The 22529-nt window shown below is 33.6% G+C and overlaps 1 protein-coding gene across 7 annotated transcripts in view; it reads right to left on the reverse strand.

Moving 5' to 3' along the window:
• Nucleotides 1–7651: 7651 nt before the first annotated feature.
• ZC3H13 (zinc finger CCCH-type containing 13) overlaps nucleotides 7652–22529 on the reverse strand; it is an 84486-nt gene continuing 69608 nt past the window's right edge. For 6 of the 7 annotated variants that reach the window (XM_081130783.1, XM_081130780.1, XM_081130784.1 and 3 more), the window contains 5 exons: nucleotides 21931–22446; nucleotides 19313–19465; nucleotides 17832–18032; nucleotides 14312–14475; nucleotides 7652–8486 (listed from right to left, as the gene is read on the reverse strand). In XM_081130783.1, coding sequence (XP_080986909.1) covers nucleotides 8316–8486; nucleotides 14312–14475; nucleotides 17832–18032; nucleotides 19313–19465; nucleotides 21931–22446 — 1205 coding nt within the window. In that variant the 3' untranslated portion in view covers nucleotides 7652–8315. The remainder of the gene's footprint in view (nucleotides 8487–14311; nucleotides 14476–17831; nucleotides 18033–19312; nucleotides 19466–21930; nucleotides 22447–22529) is intronic. The other variant, XM_081130779.1, reaches the window with a different exon arrangement.

Here is a 22529-nt window from a genome sequence, read left to right on the forward strand (position 1 = left end):
GGGGCCAATAGCAATCAAGACTCAATTACAACAGAAGGGCCCACATAATCGACATAAGAGACATTTCTGGAGCACCCAGCTAAGGTGATCAAAAATACACCACTGGACTCCACAGGACACCGACTACATAAGGCCATCCCATGAAGACTGTGAGTCACAGCAGATCTAATACATAGAAACAAACACAAAGAGGCAGCCAAAATGGGGAGACCAAAAAAAAAGGCTAAAATGAAAGAATGGGAAATTTCCAGAAAGAGAACTAAGTGAAATGAAGGCAAGGAATTTATCAGATATAGAGCTTAAAACAATGGTTTTAAGGATGCCCAACAGCACAAAAAAAGACAGAAACCATAAGAAAGAACCAGTCAAAAACGAAGAACACAATATCTTAAATGAATAATATACTGGAAGGAATAAACAGCAGGTTGGATGAAGCAGAGGACTGAATCAGCGATTTGGAAGACAAAATAGAAAATAGCACCCAATTAGACCAGCAAAATGAAAAAAAAAAACTTTAAAAAATGAGGATAGTTTAAGGGACCTCTGGGACAACATAAAGCGTAACAACATCCACATCACATAGGTACCAGAATAAGAAGAGAGAGGGCAAGGGATCAAGAACTTATTTGAAGTAATAATGACTGAAAACTTCCCTAACTTGGTGAAAGGAAAAGACACACAAGTCCAGAAAGCACAAAGAGTCTCAAACAAGATGAACCCAAAGAGGCCCACACCAAGAAACATAATTAAAATGACAAAGGTTAAAGATAAAGAGAGAATCTTAAAAACAGCAAGAGAAAAACAGTTACCTACAAGGGAGCTTCCACAAAACTGTCAGCTGATTTCTCAACAGAAACATTTCAGGCCAGAAGGCATTGGCATGAAACATTCAAAGTGATGAAAAGCAAGAACCTACAACCAACACTACTTTACCCAGAAAGGCTATCATTTAAAATTGAAGGAGAAATAGCTTCCCACAGAAGAAAAATCTAAAGGAGTTTGTTAACACCAAACCAGTATTATAAGAAATGTTAAAGGGCTTTCTTTAAGTATAAGAATAAAAGAATAAGACTAAGAATAAAAAGAAAAACAGGAACATAGTTAAGAGAATAAAATGGCAATAAATATGTACCTATCAATAATTACCTAAAATGTAAATGCCTTAAATGTTCTAATCAAAAGACACAGGACAGGTGAATGGATAAGAAAACAAGATTCATATATTTGCTGTCTACAAGAGACCCACCTCAGAACAAAAGATACACACAGACTGAAAGTTAAGGGGCAGTAAAAAAATATGCCATGCAAATGGAAACAAAAAATAAAGCTGGGGTAGCCATACTTATATAAGACAAAATAGACTTTAAAACAAAGGCTATAGCAAGAAATGGAAAAGGACACTACTTAATGATAAAAAGATCAGTTTAACATGAGGGCATTACCCTTGTAAACATTTAGGTAACCAATGTAGAAGCACCCAAATTTATAAAGCAAATAGTGATGAACATAAAGAGAGACTATCAACAGTAATACAGTAATTGTCTAACACCCCATTGACATGAATGAATAGGTCATCTAGACAAAATCCACAAGAAACAGTGGCCTTAAATGACACACAGACCACATGGATTTGATTGATATTTTCAGAGCTCATCCCAGATCAGTAGAATATACATTCTTTCCAATCACACATGGAACATTCTTTAAGACAGACTAAATGTTGGGCCATGAATCAAGTCTCAGTAAGTTTAAGTTGACTGAAATCATACCAAGCATTTTCTCTGACCATAAAGGTATAAAACTGGAAATTATTCACAAAGAAAAAAACCCTGAATAACACACAAACACATGGTGGCTAAGTGACATGTTACTTACCAATAAATGGGTTAACAATGAGATCAAGAAAGAAATAAAAATATACCTTGAGAAAAATGAAAATGAAAACACAACAATCCAAAAATCTATGGGACACAGCAAAAGCCATATTCAGAGGGAAATTTGTAACAATACAGGCCTACCACAAGAAACAAGAAATATCTCAAGTAAAAAATCTAACCTTATACCTAAAGGAACTAGAAAAAGAAAAACAAAGCCCAAAGTGAGTAGAATTAAGGAAGTAATAGTGATCAGAGCAGAAATAGATGAGTCTAAAAAAACAATACAAAAGGTCAATTAAATCAAAAGCTTATTCTTTGAAAACATAAACAAAATTGATAAACCTTTAACCAGACTCATCAAGAAAAAGAGAGTCCCAAATAAATAAAATCAGCAATGAAAGAGGAGATGTGACAATTGACACAACAGAAATACAAAAAATTATAAAAATAATAGTACAAAGAATTACATGCCAACAAATTGGACAATCTGGAAGACAGATAAATTCCTAGGAACACACAATCTCCTAAAATTGAGTCAAGACGAAACAGAAAATCTGAACAGACCCATTACTGCTAATGAAATTGAATCAGTAATCAAAAATCTCCCAACAAACAAAAGTCCTGAACCAACTGGCTTTAAAGGTGAGTTTTACCAAACATTCAAAGAATAGTAACACCTATCGTTCTCAAACTATTTCAAAAAATTTAAGAGGAAAGGCTCTCAAGCTTATTTTATGAAGCCAGCATTACCCTGATAGCAAAATAAGACAAATTACCAAAAACAAAAACAAACAAACAAACAACAACAAAAACCCCTATAGGCCAATATCGCTGTTAAACTCAGATGCAAAATTCTTGGCAAATATTAGCAAACCAAATTCAACAATACAATGAAAAAAATCACAGACCACAATCAAGTGGGATATATTTCTGGGACATGAGGTTGGTTCAATATCTGCAAATCAATTAACATGATACACAGCACATAAACAAAATGAAAGATAAAAATTAAATGATGATATCAATAGATGCAGAAAAAGCATATGACAAAATCTAGCATCTATTTATGATAACCAACTAGGAATAGAGAAAACAAACCTTGACAAAATAAAGGCCATATATGACAAAACCACAGCTAACATCATACTAAACGGGAAAAAGCTAAAAATGGTTTTCCTTAAAATCAGGAACAATACAAGGATGACCACTTTCACCACTTTCATTCAACATAATATCGGAAGTCCTAGTCACAGCAAGCAGACAAGAAATAAAAAGCATTCAAATTGGAAAGAAGGAAAACTGTCATTATTTGAAGATGATATAATCCTATATAAAGACAACCCTAAAGATTCCACCAAAAAAACCCCCAAACAGAACAAAATTATTAGAACTGATAAATGAATTCAGTAAGTAGCAGGATACAAAATTAACATTCTGAAATGAATTGATTTTTATACACCAATAACAAATTATCAGAAAATTAAGAATCCCATTTTACACTGCATAAAAAATTAAATATCTAGAAATAAATTTAACCAAGGTATATAAGATCTATACTCATAAAAATGTAAGACACTAAAGAAATTGAAGAATATACAAATAAATCGAAGCATACATGACTAGAAAGAATTAACAATGTTAAAATGTCCATACTAACCAAAGCAATCTATAGATTCAATGCAATCCCTATCAAAATACCAATGGCACTTTTACAGCACTAGAATAATCTTAAAATTTATATGAAACTACAATAAACCCTGAATAACCTCAGCAATCTTTTTTTTAAATATATATATCTTTATTGATTTCAGAGAGAGGAAAGGAGGGAGAGAGAGAAAGAGAAACATCAATGATGAGTCATTGATCAGCTGCCTAGCCCGCAACCTGGGCATGTGCCCTGACTGGGAATCGAACCCCGATCGCCTGGATCCTAGGTCAATGCTCAACCGCTGAGCCATGCCCAGCTGGCCAACCTCAGCAATCTTAAGAACAAAGTTGGAGGTGTCACACTACTTAATACTACAAGGCTGTATTAATCAAAATGGCATGGTGCTGGCATAAAAACAACCATATATATCAATGGAACAGACTAGAGTCCACAAATAAAACCACACCTATATGGGTCAATCTATGACAAAGAAGTCAAAAACATACAATGAGCTAAAGACTGTCTATTCAATAAACGGTGCTGGGAATACTAGACAGATACATGTAAAAAAAATAGAACTAGACCACCTTCTTAGATCATATACAATAATAAACTCAAATGGATTAAAGACTTAAATGTAAGACCCCAAATCATAAAACTCATAGAACATAGGCAGTAAATTCTCTGACATTTCTCTTAGTAACAAATATGTATTTGTTATGTCTCCCCAGGCAAGAAAAATAAAAGAAAAAAAATGGGACCACATCCAACTAAAAAGTTTTTGTACAGGAAAAGAAACCACCAACAAAATGAAAAGACAACCTACCGACTGGGATATATTCACCAATGATACATCTAATAAAAGATTAGTATACAAAATTTATAAAGAACTGAGACAACTCAACACCTAAAAAGCAAACAATCCAATTAAAAAATGGCAGAGGACCTGAATAGACATTTTTCCAAAGATGACGTACAGATGTCCAACAGACATATGAAAAAAAAAAAATACCCCGACATCACTAATCATCAGGAAAATGCAAATTAAAACCACAATGAGACAACCTCACACCTTCATAATGGCTGTAATTTATAAATCAACAAATTAGTGTTGGTGAGGATGTGGAGAAAAGGGTTCCCTTGTGCACTGTTGGTGGAATTGCAATTTGGTGCAGCCCTATGGAAAACAGTAGAGTTCCTCAAAAAATTAAAAGTAGAACTATCTTATGACCCATCAATTCCACTTCTGTGTATCTAAAGAAATCCAAAACAGTAGTTCAAAAAAGACAGATGTACTCCTATGTTCACTACAGCATTATTTCTAATAGCTAAAATGTAAAAGCAACCTAAGTGTCCATCGATATATACAATGGGCTATTACTACTCAGCCATAAAAAAGAACAAAATCTTGCACTGGCCAGGTAGCTGAGGTGGCTGGAGCATTGTCCCAATATGCCAAGGTTGCGGGTTTGATCCCTAGTCAGGCACATACAAGAATCAACCAATGAATGTGTAAATAAGTGGAACTACAAATCTATGTTTCTCTCTCTCTTTTCCTTTCTAAAATCAATCAATAATAATAAAAAAAGAATGAAATCTTATCATTTGCAACAACATGGATGAACCTAGAGTATTATGCTAAGTAAAATAAGTCAAGACAGACAAATGCCCTAGGGTTTCACTTATACATAAAGTCTAAAGAACAAAATAAATGAACAAACAAAAGAGAAGCTGACTCAAAGATACAGAGAATGGAGAGTTGCCAGATAGAAGGGGGATTTGTAAAAAAGGTGATTAAGAGGTACAAATTGGCAGTTACAAAATTGTCATGATATATAATGTTATCATAGTAAATATAGTCAATAATGTAGTAACTATGTATGGTACCAGGTGGGTAGTAGACTTATCAGGAGAATCACTTTGTAAATTATATGTCAAATCCCTATGCTGTATATCTGAAGCTAATATAAAATAACTGTAATGGAAAAAATAAAAGTAAATAAAAATAATACAGATACCATATACTTTAATATTTACCTGAACAGACAGTAAGAAATAATGTGGGATAGTCTGCGAATGCCACAAACTTTCAAGTTAATAAAAATTAAGCCAAAAAATCCTAGTACAGTCATGGGGTATGATTGGGAAGATAAACTGCAGTTACTGATCAAAATAAAGATAAGTGACAGGTCAGATTTTTCAGCATATTATACTTTACTTACCCACACTTACACATTTTTGTGAAATAAGCTACTAGCTATATAGTCAGTACAACTTTTTACTAACTGGTGAGGACAGATGACAAAGTCAAACTGACTTAGTGACATATGTGTTGACTCTCATTTTATTTTGGATTTCAGACATACTCTTGCCGCTTCTTTATCTACACAACTCTTTATTACCAGCAGCTGGAGTCTCGTACAATTATGGCAAATGGAGAAAGCTGATCCATCAGTTATGACAGGCCTTTAACTTGACTAGCATATACCTTATGGACTAGAAGATGTGTTCAGGAATATTGGTTTCATTGAGGCTTTAATTATGGCCCATGAGTTTTATGGAAAATTCAATGAAAACATCTGCTTTTAAACTTTATGAATATATGATTAGCAATACAGAGAATGTATGAATTTTTGAAAATTATGAGATGACTTAACAGTACATTCCCACTGGGAACATAATGCTCTCAATACTGTGATTAGGGAAACAAAGGAATGGTTCTAAAATTTTCTTTCACAACATAAAAAGATACTCAAACTAAAAAGGCAACTGATTTGACTATAAGGCAAATTTAACTACAGATGCTTATGATAGAGCTACATCCTGATAAACCCATAGTAGGTTGAAAATATTAAGTAGAAAATACATTTAGCCTACCAAACATCATAGCCTACCCTAGCCAATTTCTACTGAATGTGTGTTGCTTTGGAATCATTATAAAGTCGAAAAATCATAAATTGATCCACTGTAAGCCAGAGACCACATGTACAGTTTTCATTCTATAAATAAATAACTTGTGAAATATTCCTAAAGTCAGTGGACAAAACAGGAAAATAATTTGTTATATTCCGCAATTCTGTGAACTAGAATTAGAAACTCTAGGATTTTAAACCTTTATGCTACAGAGAACAATATTGTCCACTATAATCAGGAAGTAGTTTCTTAAAGGATATTCATTCTCCAGGGTCATTAAAAATGTTTACCTTTCCTCTTTTCTTTACTCAAAACATTTACTAAATGGAAAAGGAAATGACACCAAGAAAATCAATTTTTTTTTCCAGTTTGCAATTTTTCTTATACATGCTTTCAGAGTTATTTAAAAATAAGACCATTTCCTCTGCAAAAATTAAGTGTACAATAAATGTTTCTTGAAATAAACAGAAATTCTGTTACCATTGAAGAAGAGGATACAAAACTACTGAGACAGGTATCATACATAGGCTTACAGTTTTAACAAAAAATTTTGAGAGGCAATGACCAAATTACAATTTTGATTGGTTTCATTATAATTATTTCTGTCTTCCCTCAAATTCTGCAGCTTGGAGTCTATTTCAGATTCTTTTTTTTGTTTTTTAATATATCTTTATTGACTTCAGGGAGAGGAAAGGAGAGGGAGAGAGAGAAACATCAATGATGAGAGAGTAATTGATCAGCTGCAGCCCACAACTCCGGCATGTGCCCTGACTGGGAATCGAACCCCGATTGCCTGGATCCTAGGCTGATGCTCAACCGCTGAGCCACGCCTGGCCGGGCTATTTCAGATTATTCTAATAGTCTATTTCATGAGTTAAATATTTACATACTGAATAAAGCAGGTATACTATTAATTTTTACAAGTAAATGATTTTACATATTATAGGCTGGAAGCAGTGTAATGTAATGAGGTTATAGCTCTGAAAAAACTGACGGTAGTATTTTAAAGATCAGATTACACAGGTTTGTTAACTCTTGGTTTGTTTCAAATATTACCTGAGCTATAGTTGAAATACATCTTATTTACAGTTGTCCAATAATAAGGACTTAAGCAGTAAAACATGTGAAGTATGAAGCATGTAATGTTGGTGATAAATGTTTCACAATGCCAGGAATAAGGTTACCGAAAAGCAAAATAAATCTAGAGCAAGGAAAGGGAAGAAGGTACATTTATTAAAAATAAAAACAGTAGACAGTGTCTGATAACAAACAAAACCATTTAGATTCCAAATACATTCAATATACATTGCAACAATGCACATATATTTAAAAAAGCCAAAGACCTATTAAGTAACTCTTTTAGAACTTTAGAAAAGGAAGTGTTTTGGCTCCCTCCTGCTAAAGGGATGCCTACAAACACAGCATGCAGGACCTGCGTCCCCTTTCAAGTGTTCTGTACAGCACATATTGCACAGTGTGTGCATTCATTCCGTGAACACAGTTTCTGAATAAAATTGCAGTTTCTTTAGGAGTGATCCAGAACATGTGAGTAGCTCCATTCAATAAAAATCTTCATAGGCTGGAAGAGCAGTGACTACCATTTTCCCAAACTTCAGTTTTAACAAAATGTACAAAATAAACTATTAAATCTAGATGCTTTCACATTATTTTGCATGAATACTGATTACTGTGTAAAATCTTGAGTTAGCCAAAACTAGTATCTTTAAATTTTACATCAAAGTTCTTCATTCTTTTAGCATGGCTGATAAATGTTTTCTGCCACTGTCACTAATAATGCTTCTGAAACCAAAGAACTTTGAAAAAGAATATGCACTGCTGAAGGAAGAAAGTACCAAAAATGTCACTGAACGTCACTCTTAAGATACACACAGTTCCTGTTGGACGCTGGACTGTGAGAGTTTATTATCTTCAGTCTTTTCATGTCCTGGTGCATGGCAAGTAGTTTTCCGCTTAAATAATCGCAGACTCAATCGCAATAATTCATTGTCTACCATTGGAGCATTGGTGTAAGCCTGTTTTACTGTGCCCTATGTGGAGAAAAGAAAAACAAATTAAAAAAAATGTACATTATTAGCTGACAGTAAGAAAGGTGAACTTCTAACAAAAATATGAAAGTTACAAGAAAAATAACTATTAGCTGTACTGGATATTTAAAAGCAAAAGTTGGAAATATTTTCAGACTTGAGGAATCTTAGGAAAGAAAGCAATCTCTAGAGGACACCTGGTCTAACTTCTTGCTTAAGGTAGGAATCTTCTCAACAATCCCTGACAGATAACTGACTAGTTTTTACTTCATTTCTAATGAGAAAAAACCCCACACTGTACATTCTATGTTGAATACTTCTTCCACGTGTTGAAATAAAGAGCTCTTTTATGGAGCTGCACACTAACTCAGTCTTACTTTTACATGATAATCTTTTCAATTCTCTAAAGAGAAGCACTGAACATTCCATATTCTTTAGTGGTATGTTAATGCTCCGTAAGATGTGGGCTCTAGAACTGAACAAATCTCCCTTGTACTAAAATGTATATCTCTATTATTGTAATTTAAAGCTACATTAGCATTTTTGCCAGTTACTGTCATAAAATTTTGTTAAATATTCTCCAACCATGTGTATAATAAAGTAAGGTTTGAATATCTCCAGCACTCTGCCATTTCTCTTCTTGCTAGGATGCTTAAAGGAACAGTGTGGTTCTTTGATCACATCTGCATTTATAAAAATATTTTATAAGTTGTGATACAGTAAAATTGACTTTTTATGTACAGTTCTATGAGTTTTTACTCATGCATAGATTCATGTAAGCATGACCATAATCAGAATAGAGAGGTTTCATCACTGAAAAAAACTCCCTTTGCTGCCCCTTTGTATTCACACCTTCTTTAATCTCTACCCCTTGACAACCAATGGTAAGTTGTCTATTATAGTTCTGCCTTTTCTATAACATCTTATAAATGGAATCATATAGTATTGCACAGTGTGTGCATTCATTCTGTGAACACTGTTTCTGAATTCATTGTATGAAGGTGCTACTGTTTATGTATTAGCCAGTTCAAGAACACTGGAGATTATAAGTAGAGCTGTTATAGACTTTGTGTACAGGTTTTTATATAAACGTAAGTTGTCATTTTCTAAGGTAAATACATAGCAATGGGAATGTTGGGTAAGTATACATTTAACCTTATAAGAAATAACCAAACTCTCTTCCAAAGTAGCTCTACCATTTTGAATTCTTACCAGCAATATATGGGGGTTTCAATTGCTCTGCATCCTCACCAACACTTGATATTTTCAGGGTTTGTTGGGTTTTTTTAGCTCTTTGTAATGGGCTGTTAATAGTATCTCAGTGAAGTTGTAACTGCTTTCCCTAATAGCTAATAATGTTAAACACCTTTTTATGTGCTTTTCAGACATGCATATATCCTTTTTGGTGAAGTGTTTACTCAAGTCTTTCACCCATTAAAAAAAATTGGGTTGCTTGTTTCTTACTGTTAATTTTTGAGTTCTTTATATATTCTGGATACAAGTTCTTTTTCAAAATGTGATTTGCAAATATTTTCTCCCAGTATACTTTGCATTATCTATCTCTGTCATAGAATAAAAATTTTAAACTTTAAAGATCATTACCTCAAAATAAAAAGTTCAATTAAAAAACAAGTGTTTTTAAAACTCTCTCCCCCCAAATGACTGGTCATATTTGTGTGGGTCTATTTCTGGACTCTGTTTTGTTCCATCGATCTAAGTGTCTATCTCTTCACTAATACCACACCATCTTGAGTGCTGTGGCTTTACAGTAAATCTTAAAATTGGAGAGTGTGAGTCTTCCAACTTTATTAATCTTTTGCTCATCAATTAAATAATTATTTTGGCTATTCTAGTTGCACTGACTTCCCATGTAAATTTTAGAATCAGCTTGTTTATGTCCACAAAAAAACCTGCTGAAATTTTTACTAGAATTGTGTTAAATCTGTAGATCAACTTAGGGAGAACCACAATCTTAACTATATTGAGTCTTCCAATCTATAAACACAGTATGTATCTTCATTTATTTAGGTCTCCTTTGATTTTTTTTTCATCAGTGTTTTGTAGTCTTCAGCACACAGATCCTAAACGTTTTGTTAGATTTATACCTAAGCACTTCATTTTGGGGAAACTGTTGAAAACAGCAATATATGTATTTTTTCATTTCAGTTCCCAGGTGCTTGCACTTATATACTGCTCATATACAGAAATACAATTGCCTTTTGCATGCTGACTTTGTATCCTGTATCTTGTTACCTCACTTATAGGTTCTAAGAATATTTTTGGTAAATTATTTCACACTTTTTATATAGGCAATCATATTGTCTGTGATTAAGAGTTCTATTTCCTTTCCAATCTGTATGTCTTTTATTTCTTTTTCTTGCCATGAACACGCTAGGACTTCCAGTACAGTGTTGAATAGGGATAGTGAGGGTGAACATCCTTACCTTGCTTCTGATCTCTGGGGGAAATCTTTCAAACTTTTACCATTAAATATTATGTTAGGAAAAAAAATTACGTTAGCTACAGAGTTTTTGGTAGGCACCCTTTTAAAGTTAAGACTCCTAATTCCAGTTAGGTGAGAATTTTTAGTGTAAAGGAATGCTAAATTTTGTCAAATGCTTTTTCTTCATCAACTGATATGGTCATGTATTTTTTTTCAAGTTTATAACATTAAATCAGCCTTTCATTCTGAAGATAATCCACACTAGGTTGTGGTGTCGTATTCTTTTTATACATTGCAAAATTTGATGTCCTATTATATTTGAGGATTTTTATGTCCATGTTCATGAGAGATATTGATCTGCAGTTTTTTTCCCTTGTGTCTCTGCCTGGTTGCAATATCAGAGGCTTGTTTGCCTCATAAAATGAGTTGGGAAGTATTTCTGCTTCTTCAATTTTCTGAAAAAAATTGTATATAATTGATGTTTTTTCCTTAAATGTTTGGTAGATTTTGCCAGTGAAACCATCTGGGACTGCAGATTTCCTTCTCAGGTTTTTAACTACAAATTCAATAAAAATAAAATAAAAACAGACAGAACACTACTCAGGTTATCTATCACTTCCTGAGTAAGTTCTGGTAGCTAGCAGCTTTTAGAGGAATTGATTCCTTTCTTCTAAATTGTCAAATTTATGTGCAGAGTTGTTTATAGTACTTATCCTTTTAATATTTGTGAGATCTGTACTGATATTTTGCCTTTCATTGATATTGATAACTTATGTTTTCTTTTTTACTATCAGTATGGGTAGGAGATTATCAATTTTATTCATCTCTTCAAAGAATCAGCTTTTGGTTTCATGAATGTTCTCTAGTGTTTTTCCAGTATAAATTTTATTGATTTCTGGTATTATTTCCTTCCTTTTGTTTGCTACAGGTTCTGTACATTCATCTTTTTTTTTTTAAATCCTCACCTGAGGATATTTTTTCCACTGCTTTTCAGAGAGAGTGGAAAGGAGAAAGACATTGATTGGTTGCCCCCCCCACTCTCCCCAAAAGGGGCAGGGGATTGAACCTGCAACCCAGGTACGCACCCTTGACTAGAATCACATTCGCGATCCTTCGGTGTGTGGGCTGATGCTCTAACCACTGAGCAAATTGGCTAGGGCTGTACATTCTAATAATACAATGCAGCTAAGTGTTCTCTTAGTATCCTTCACCTATCTCTTCTGATATGTACTATAATTTAGATACTTTAAAAATCATTCTCCTAAATATAACCATGCCAATTTATGGAGGTCAAATGATTTTATACTTCCTTTTTGTTACCTGGTACCACTTACCTCCTTTTCTGTACTTTTATAGTCATATATAATTTGAAGGTTTTTGTTTGTTTTTAGCATTTTTCATGAGCTCTCTAGCATATGAAATAAATTTTTTTTTAGTTATGTCTCTTCTTTTTAGCTTTTGTGCTGATATTTTTAATACTGAGCAACCAGAAAGCTTTCAATGCTTTCTTTAGATGGCTCATTTATGACATTTATAATGTGCCATTATAACTTTTTATAATGTGTCACATGCTATATTAATGGCCTGTGCCCTGTATGAAGGATTATAAGGTTCTGAGCAATGGTTCTGAAGAAATTTTCAGGGGTATTTTTCGTTATCAAAAATTTTGAAGCCACTATGGCATATCAGAGGAGGAAACAGAAAATATTATAAAATATTTTTTAATAAAAAGGGGCAGGCCTTGGCCAGGTGGCTCAGTTGATTGGAGCATCCTCCTATACACCAAAAAGGTTGCAAGTTCGATTCCTGATCAGGGCACATACCTAGGTTGAGGGTTTAATCCCTGGTTGGGGCACATATGGGAGGCAACCAATTGATGTTTCTCTCTCTCTCTCTCTCTCTCTCTCTCCCTCTCTCTCTCCCTCTCTTTCTCAAATCAATAAAAACATACACTTAGGTGAGGATTAAAAAAAAAGAAATAAAAAGATGCAGGATTCTGATTAGATTATAAACCACACAGTCTCTCTCAATTAGGGTTCCTTACGTGAACCAAACAGAAAATGATTTGAGTGATTATTATTATTTTGTTAATCCTCACCAGAGGATATTTTTTTCCTTTTTGGGGAGGGGGAGGGGGAGAGGGGGAGGGAGAGGGAGAGGGAGCGGGAGAATGATGTGAGAGACACACATTGACTGGCTGCCTCCCGACTGGGGAGGGGAGTAAACCCGAAACCCAGGTATGTGCCCTTGACTGGTAATCATACCTGTGACCCTTCAGTGCTCGGACTGACACTCTACCACTGCTCAGTGCAATAATCACTGGCTAGGGCAAGTGATTATTTTCATTTGAATACCAAGGATGGTATAACTAGTACCATTTTTGATGCATAAGAAGTTGATTCATTACATACAGGCTTAGTGCACGAGCACTTGATTATCACAGAGAAATTTCCAGTTGAGGAAGGCTGCAAGGAGAGATTGAGCATTTAAGCTATAGAATAAATAGTAAGTACATATTGAAATGGGGGTGCAAGAGAGAATGATTGTAGGAACTCTGTCAAAAGCAATTTTGCGTCAGGCCTTTAAGCAGAGATGACTTTAAAATTCTCCTATTCCTTACATCTGTTTCCATTCTAATCTTTAGAGATGAGTTCACCCATCCTCCACAAACCTGAGTAGTTTTCTTTAATGAAGTATCCTTTATTCAGCAACGTTTTCCTTAATGTTCCTGAGTAAAAAGCTAACAAAAAAGTAAATGTTTCTCTAAATTTTTAGGACCTACTTCTCTTTTGCCATACTACCAGGCCCACCAGATAACACACCACCCAATAAAAATTCCAGTTTCTTAACTTTAAAAAGCCTAAAACGTTTTCAATTTCTCATAATCAGATTTCTTCTAAATCTAATTTCTACTTCTCTTGTATTTAAATTCCCTTTATTCTTCTCAAGTAAATGCTTACATATAATCACTTGTATTTATTTCCTTCTCTTCCAACTTGATACACTCTCAAAAATACTATTTCTACAAATACTCTCACCATATTCTGGGGAGTTTTCCTTAACCCTAAACTTAAATAAATTGCTAGTATGTTTTATTATCTAAGAAACTTTTCATAATGAAATGAAAAATATTTCACAGAAATAGAGTATTCTACACTTTCTTTATACATCAAATAACAAATTGGTTTCAACACAAATGTCCTATTAAAGTAAAATTAAAAGTATTATAAATTCTAATAGAAATATTTCTTTTACATCTGTAAAAACCTAAAAAACCAAATTCATAAAAACAGATGAGCCCATAATCTCACCTTAAAGCAATCAAATGAAAAGTATGCGATTTATAATACTCAACAAACACTTTGCATTTGTTCTAAAACAATACCTTCTCATTTTTAACAAGTTGCTTTCGGATTGCAGAATCCCGTCGGAAGCACAATGCTTTACAACACGGTCCAAGATTACTAAGAAGACTTGCTCTCTCTTCTTTTCGTAGTAATGCAGCCATATTGAGAGCCCCCAATTCATGTTCAAAAAGATTGTCTGTATCTTTCAAAGAAAACCGAAACAAAAAAAATGCATTAAGTTTTCTTAAAATAAAAAAAGTATTACCAACTGCTTAGATGAATATTCCAGTCTGTATTTTATCCAAGTTACCAAAATTGATGAAAATTATTTTATATTAAAGGTGATATATTCTCTGTGAAAGTCATTGAACGTGTGCTTTTGTTGCTAGTCTGAAACAAAAATAAATATTCCGACAGCCACTTTAAGTTTAAAATATAAGAAAAGCAGAATCGGAAGCAAGAATTTAGACACTGAGTACTAACTATGACTGGGAAGAGAAGTTCAAGTTAAGAATTAGTGAAGTTAAATTCAGAATATTGCATACCATCAACTACTACTCAAAGTTCTAGATTTCAGGGCTTTACTATAGCAAGACTCAAATGTAATTATGTGACACAGTCTGTGACCTTTTAAAAAACTAGTTAGGAAGTGATTAGGTGTCAGACAATATGCAAATTTTATCCTGGACACTATGCAAACAAAATCCTGGACAATGTATTAAATAAAATCACTTAGTTTTAAGTCAAAACTGCAAGGTAAGGAAAAGTACTTAAACTTTATAACAGAATAGAGTCAGTCAGTAATCAAAATAAATTACAGAAGAAGTAATAACTTCAAAACTAGCATTCTAAGAGTTGGCTAAGAGTGTCAAAGGTATCAGTTACTGCTTCTGTAACAGCATGATCAAACAGATTAATGTTAGAGCTCACAAAGGAAAGCAGTAAATAACACTTAAGTAAAAGAAAACAGACACATTTGATTGAGAATAAATGAAACTGTATTACATATTTCATTTTCATTTTCTGAATTGCAAAGAACAGTGATTAGATAATTTAAAAAAACCTAGTCTCATACAATATACCTAGTAAGTTATATACATATAGTCAATAGGTATATAACATAAGAAAAATGTAAATTAATATAAAGAAAACTCAAAACTAGTCCACAAACTCTGGTGTCTATGAGAACTATCTGAGGAGCTTTTTAAAACATAGTGCCAGGGTTCTACCACCACATCTACAGAACCTCCACAGCTGGACCAAGATACCTTACAGGAAAAAAGGCAGTTCCTCACGTGATTCAGAAATACAAATGTCTGAGCCAAACAATGACAGCCATATATGCTTAACCATTAAAACACACCCACACATACATATTAACTACCATTCCATTATGGATACAAATATGGAAGAAATTTGCATCAAATTCTGCCATCCTTGAAAATTGCTCATTAAGACAAATTTCTTTGTACTGGAATCCTTAACACATACTTGCCATCTCCCTAGACAGATTTAAATACATACTTAAGTAAAAGTAAAACAAAGGAAACAAAATAATTGGGAAAGTGTAGCTCAAAACAACTTAATCAGAAAACCTAGACAAAAGCAATTTAAATGTCAGTATATAGTTGACCCTTGAGCAAGGTAAGAGCTGGGGTGGGGAGTGCCAAAGCACTGCATAGTCAAAAATCTGCCTATAACTTTGACTCCCCCAAAACTCAGTTGTTCCTTGGAATACACAGGGGCACTGGTTCCAGGACCCACCCCCCCCCCCGATACCAAAATCAGAGGGTGCTCAAGTCCCTTATATAAAATGGCATAGAACAATGCATCCGTGGATTCCCAACTGAAGATCAAAAATACTGCTTTTCTACCCGAGATTGGCTGAATCTGTGAAGCAGGGACATAGTGGGCTGACTGTATGTATACTGAAAAATCCAGTATAAGTGGACCCACACAGTTCAAACCTATGTTGCTCACAAGTTTTATGCTTTAAATTAAGAATTTCAGGTTCTTAGAATATTTTTAAAAATTACATATGGAGTGGGGATATACTTTCCTTGGTACTGGGGCACAGAAAAAGACCCAGTAAAATAGAAAAAAATGAGTATCAATTATTTCACAAATATTTATTGAATACCTACTACTTGTCAGGTAGTTTTCTAGGCAATGGCATGATTAGAAAGAACAGATCATTAGATGCCAGATATAGCAGTAAACAAAACAAAGTTCTATTTCTTAGAAAACTTAAATTCGGCATTATATGTCAGTTCTCTAACAAAGCTAGCATAGCTAAATATAGGACTGATTGGTAAAGAACAATCAAATCCCTCTCAACAGTGTATATTTTCATTACTGAGATTAAGCCATCATTAAGTCAGGGTCAAACTGTATATTACAGTTAGCAAAGTCAAACCAGATTTAAACCTGAAATACCATTAGCAAAAGTCACAGGAGTCAGTAACTTTAGAGGTGGATAAGACCTTAGGGTTTCATTCCTTCATTGTATGCCCACGGGAGTTACTTGCTTAAGATCACAGAGCCAACCAAATGCAGTAGAGAGAGTAAGGCAATACACCTAAGACTTTGGTTACTTGTCAGGTTAATATACATTCACAATTATAATTTATATATGTTTCCTACATATACATTCTATGTTTACTGGAACATATTAAAATCAAGAGTTTTACTGATCATGAGAGCAGTTGAAAGAAAGGACATGGATTCATGAAACTCTTAAAACAATTTTTTCAATTTTATATTAATAAAAAGCTTAATTCTTTTAAGTAAACTTTTTTACTCTCATGAATATGATATAAAATAATGTTGCTTTCACCTTTTACCTCCTTTCCTTCTTTTATGGTCCCTCCTCCTTTGTGTCTTGATAAGGTCTAAAATCAATGTGATGAAAATTTTCAAACTAAAGAGAAGCAGTTAATATTTACTGAGTGTTACTATACATCAGAAACTATTCTAAGTGTTTTACTTGTAATAACTCATACGTTCCTCCTAACAATCATATGAAGTTGGTGGTGTCATTATTCCCAGCTTAAGATGGTGACACTAACACAGAGAGATTAAGTAGCTAGAAAGTGGTGTGCCTATTGGAATACAGACCATCTGGCCTAGAGACCCAGTTTTTAACAACTTTGTTAAAGGCTCAACCTACACAACTGTATTTGGGTAGAATTCCCCATTTCCCAGGAAAAGGGGTTGTCAAGACATACAATTTGCTTAGATAAGGAAATATCTAGTTTACTTCCCTAGGCTCTGCTTCATTTAGCCCTGGGTAAACTACTGAGTACTTTGTTCAAAGTAATTTTGATACAGAAAGATCATTGTGGTATGTTTACAACTTTTCTGTGAGCTTAACTTTTTCTCAAAATAGATTTTAAAAATAAATTCTCACCATGAGAATTAAATAATGAATATAAGTGGTTCCTCAAAAAAAAAAAAAAATCCAATATTGTAAGTGCTACATAAGAACAGACAGAATCCTTTTCAAAGGCATCTTAGTAGTTATAGCACACAGTATATAATCAAAGTAGAATGAATTACCTTTGGGTTTTTCTAAGAGTCTCTGACATGTTTCTTTGACTTTGGTAAACAGTTCAGAACCCGCCAACTTTTTAGAAATGCCAACTCTTAGCATAACAGCTCCAGGTGTGAATTTTAAGAGTGCAGCTCCAGGCTCTCGTGGTTCTTTTGGATGCTTTGGCATAAGACCAGACCAATCCACATCTATTACATCTAATGGATCTGTAAAAAGTTAAAGAACAGGAATTTTTTTTTTTACACCAAGAAATAGTATTCTTTTTATCTAGACAGAAATATAAATTGCGAACTACAAAAAACCATTAAATAACAAGTACTTCAAACCAAAAATGTTATATTCTTAAGATGAAAGCTTTCTATAAACACTAATATTTAGAATCTAAGGACCTTTACCAAAAAAACACAAAAACCTAAAAACACACACAAAACTTTCTCACCAGAAGAAAACAGGCAAGCAAACAAAAACCCAAGCAAACTCATTCCTACAAATAACTCATTAAATTGCTTGAGAGATCCCAATGAAAGAACTCCATTATTTCACTAAGAATAATAGGTCTGACATTTTGAAACTTGGTATCAGAATTCTTTCACAGGTTAAATCTAGGAATCTCATTTGCATGCATGTGCACACACACATGCATGCATACAAATTTTACTTTTTAAAAACAAATAATTCATTATGAAATTACTTTATAAATCAAACAGCTTCTCTTATTAATACTGACAAAGAGCAGTTGAGCAAATGAACAAAATAATGTTCTATTTAGAAATACACAATAGCCAGTAATAAGGATAACAATCATACATACCGTCTACATTAGTAAAAAAAAATCATAACATAGAAGAGCAAATTAAGTAAAAATAAAATGTAATATTCTACATACCCAGGCAAAACAAAGACCCTCACTATGATAAAAAAAGACAAAAACAAAAATTGCTATTAATCAGACTAATTGGGGTGACTAACAAAGTCAATAGAGTAAGCTCTGGCAAGGCTATAAGTGAAATAATTACTGAATTTAGAAAATTGATAGAAGTATATAAGCAGTGTTCAAATAAAAGTTCAACTATTATAAATTTCTGAGCAGTCGTTTCAAAAGTTGGTTTATGGCACCATAGTTGTTAAACTCTGCACCATATACCTACTATCTAGAACACAGCCAGACAATCAGTACTATTTGGTCAGATTTAAGTTACATAAAATACGAATCTTAAACTCTGGAAAGGAAATCTTACAATTTTGCTCTTTTAAATGAGGCCTTTCTCAATTCACAGGCAAAGTCTACTTAAAAATGAACACAGCATTTTTATTGACTATAATTACTGACTATACTTTTCATTTTATTGGACTTTCAATGTTAATTAAAACATAAAGGGGAAAGTTCTAACTTTTATTCAATTCTTACAGCATGAGAGGGAACAAAAATATATTCATACCATAAATCACATAATTTTTGTGTTCAATCACCTCTGCAAATGATTACCTGGCATCTTCTCCTCATCCTGCTGGTCCTCCCTCTTTTCAGCATCACCTGCCAGAATTTCATCTAGTTCATCATCACTGATTGGCTCATATCCTTCTCCAGCACCAGATCCTAACGAGTGTACATCATCTAACTTGGATTCATCATCTCCTGCTAGTTAGAAAAATTAATTTCATGTCAAAGAGAGAGTTAGAGGAAAGAACATCTAAGTCAAACCAAAGATGTAGAGGCTGTGCCACTAAAAAAATTAGAAAAGCATTTTTTTTCACTTGACAATGACATTTTAAATTATTCAAAACACTTGAATAAAGAAACCTGGAAAATATAACTCAATCAGTCAAATTTAATTTTAATGGCAAGAACACAATAGGGACAGCCATATCAAACTAGGTTATAACAGTTAAAATATGAGAAGTAAAAGCTAACATATTAATGTTAATTATATAACATACTAATGTTAATTTTATATAGTAAAACTTCAAACTTTTGGTGTACAGGACGACACTCTAATCAACTGAGCCACCTGACTGGGCAAAACTCACTAGGTTTTAAAAACTTGCAAACTTATTAAAAAATGTATTTGAAACTTAAATCTTAGTTCATAATACTTAGCTCATATAAATGAGGTGAAAATGTAAAAGTGCCATTAAGTCTCCCCATATCTCTCCATTCCTCTTCCCTATTCCAATGTTATCCTTTAATTAATGAACATAATTTTATAAAGAATGCTGTAATACAATTTTAACGTATTTTTATTAGTACTACTGGTATATATTCTATTTCTTGATTTTACTAACTTTAACTGCCTACTCCTGGTTAGTTGTGAACTTAAATTATCCTAAAATTACAGAGTACATTTAATGTTTCATTAGTTATCAATATACTGAGTTTACAACACTAGTTTTCAAAATGCAACAGTATGCTTTATAAAAGTTTGCAGCATATAAAATATAATAAACTATGAGATAATTCTAATCACTCTAATAATTTTCTATTCTATTAAGTTCTAAAATAATCTCCCCATACCCCCACCAATTCACTTATAAGGTAACCAATTTTAATAACTTAATTATATAAACATACATCTAAACAGGTGCAAATGATAGGATTTTTACTTTTTCAAGTTTATCCAACTCATTTTCCTACTTTAAGTGAATAAAATGTTTCATCTCACAGTAGGTAATTCACATATAAATTTACCTATGCTATGTTATCAATGACCACAACCAATGAATGATACAGTTTTAAAAATGGGTCACAGAGAACTATTATAATCATTAGTTCAATTATGTACCTCCATTAGTAGTATGGCTCACAAACTATATGCTATCTGAACTTAAAATTGAGAGGCAAATGTAACTGAAGAACGTTGAAGTAGAGTGTTTTGGTAAAGTCAAGTAGAAAAAATATGTAACAGATGGCATATCGGAATATTTAATCTGATAACCAAAAGATGTAAGGATGTTTAATTTTAAAAGAATATGAGTTTTACTCTGGGCCCAATGCTACAATATGGCCAATAAAATATTACTACTTACATACTAAATATTCCAGAAGTTTCTTTGGGGGCTTGAAGTAGGCAGGTTATGTCAGAACAATGGCATAAGCACTGGTATCAGAACTAGACAGTGCCATGAAGGCAGAATTTCCAGGAGAATTCTCAGGGAAGCCATAACTATTGTTACCTAGGCTATAATTCACCAACAAATAAAATGTAGGGCATGTATGTACACGCAAAACACATTTTCATGTATCTGACACTTAATTGCATCCTTGCTATAGTACTGATGATAATAAAATGAAAAAGAAAAGCTATGGTCCTTTAAAGGAATACAGTATAGTGGAGAGAAATCCAAATAATTATAATAGAGTGCAAGGATGCCATAAAAGATGTATAAACAAAGTGCCATGTCATTTTCAAGAATAAGAGACTTTAGCAGAGAAGGCTTCTTAGAAGAAATAATCCATAAACTGGGAATTGAAGTTTGAGTAAAAAAAGAAGATAAAAGGGAAAAGCTCCATGAGACAAGCAGGTGCAAAGAAGGCCCAAGCATATAGCCCATTCACAGAATGCGGAGGCATGAGTCAGTCTGTATAGTAGACTGGGGGTGAAGGACAGACAGTGATGTTCCACACAGCTAAAGCTGTCTCTGAGTGAGCTAAAGGGCTGATGTGGACTTTTCAGGGTTTTTCACTCTAGGAATGGGGAGTGCAAATAGTACTCTATAGTCAATCTGCCATTAAATGCAATTTCAGGTAGTGTTAGGTTCATATATTTGTTTTCAACTGCCCTAGAAAACAGGAACCACTAACAGTTTTTTGAATCCTTTTCTGAACCAAGAAGTCACTTCAATTTTTATGATTTCTTCTATTTAACATCTACAGGCACTGTATCTAAGTAACCTTTTATTTCATTTAGGCTTATGTGAACCAAGTCTGCCTTGGTAGTAATATGAGGGGAATATATTTTTAAAATATATGACTGCCTTATAAAATCTATTTTCCCTAAAAAACAACGGAGTCAGTATACATATCAATAGGCTACCTTTTAAAAGAAAACATGTTTCCTATGAAATCTGAAAAGAAATGGAGCAGTGTAAGAAAAAGGTGTGACTCACCTCCCACACTCTCAGTTCTTCCAGCTTTATTTATATCTTCAAATCCCTGTACAGATGCTAGATCTTTATCCATTCGTTCTTTATCCAAAGCTACAGAGTCTCGGGAAGTGCCTTCTAAGTCTCTTTCATGGTCAGTCTCCAGTTTTGCTTCACTGCGTTTTATAGACTCCATTTGAGAAGAACTTTCAAAAGTTCTGTCTCTGTCTCTGTCCCTTTCCATGGAATCAGAAATTAGTCTCTCTCTTTCCCTGTCCAAGTCTCTCCTTTTATCTCGTTCTCTCTCTCGTTCCCGTAATCTATCTCGGTCCCTGTTCCGTGACCATTCTTTATCAACATCTCGATCCCATTCTCTCTGCCTTGTGTCTCTCCTCTCTCTTTCCCGCTCTCTATCGTGCTCATACCTATCACGTTCTTGAAGCCTATCTCTGCTATCAAATGACCCAGATCTTGAATGAACCTGTCGATCCGACTCAGGAGAACTTCTTCTTGAACTATGGCTTCTTGAATCCTGGCGATCTAAAATAAATGTATCATATAGAAAGGATTAACATGATAAAATGGAAGTAAAACGCTTCATTTTAGGGTCCTTTAAAGCTTAC

Source organism: Miniopterus schreibersii, assembly GCF_964146895.1.
Source record: "Miniopterus schreibersii genome assembly, chromosome: 2".
Classification (NCBI taxonomy): Eukaryota; Metazoa; Chordata; class Mammalia; order Chiroptera; family Miniopteridae; genus Miniopterus; species Miniopterus schreibersii.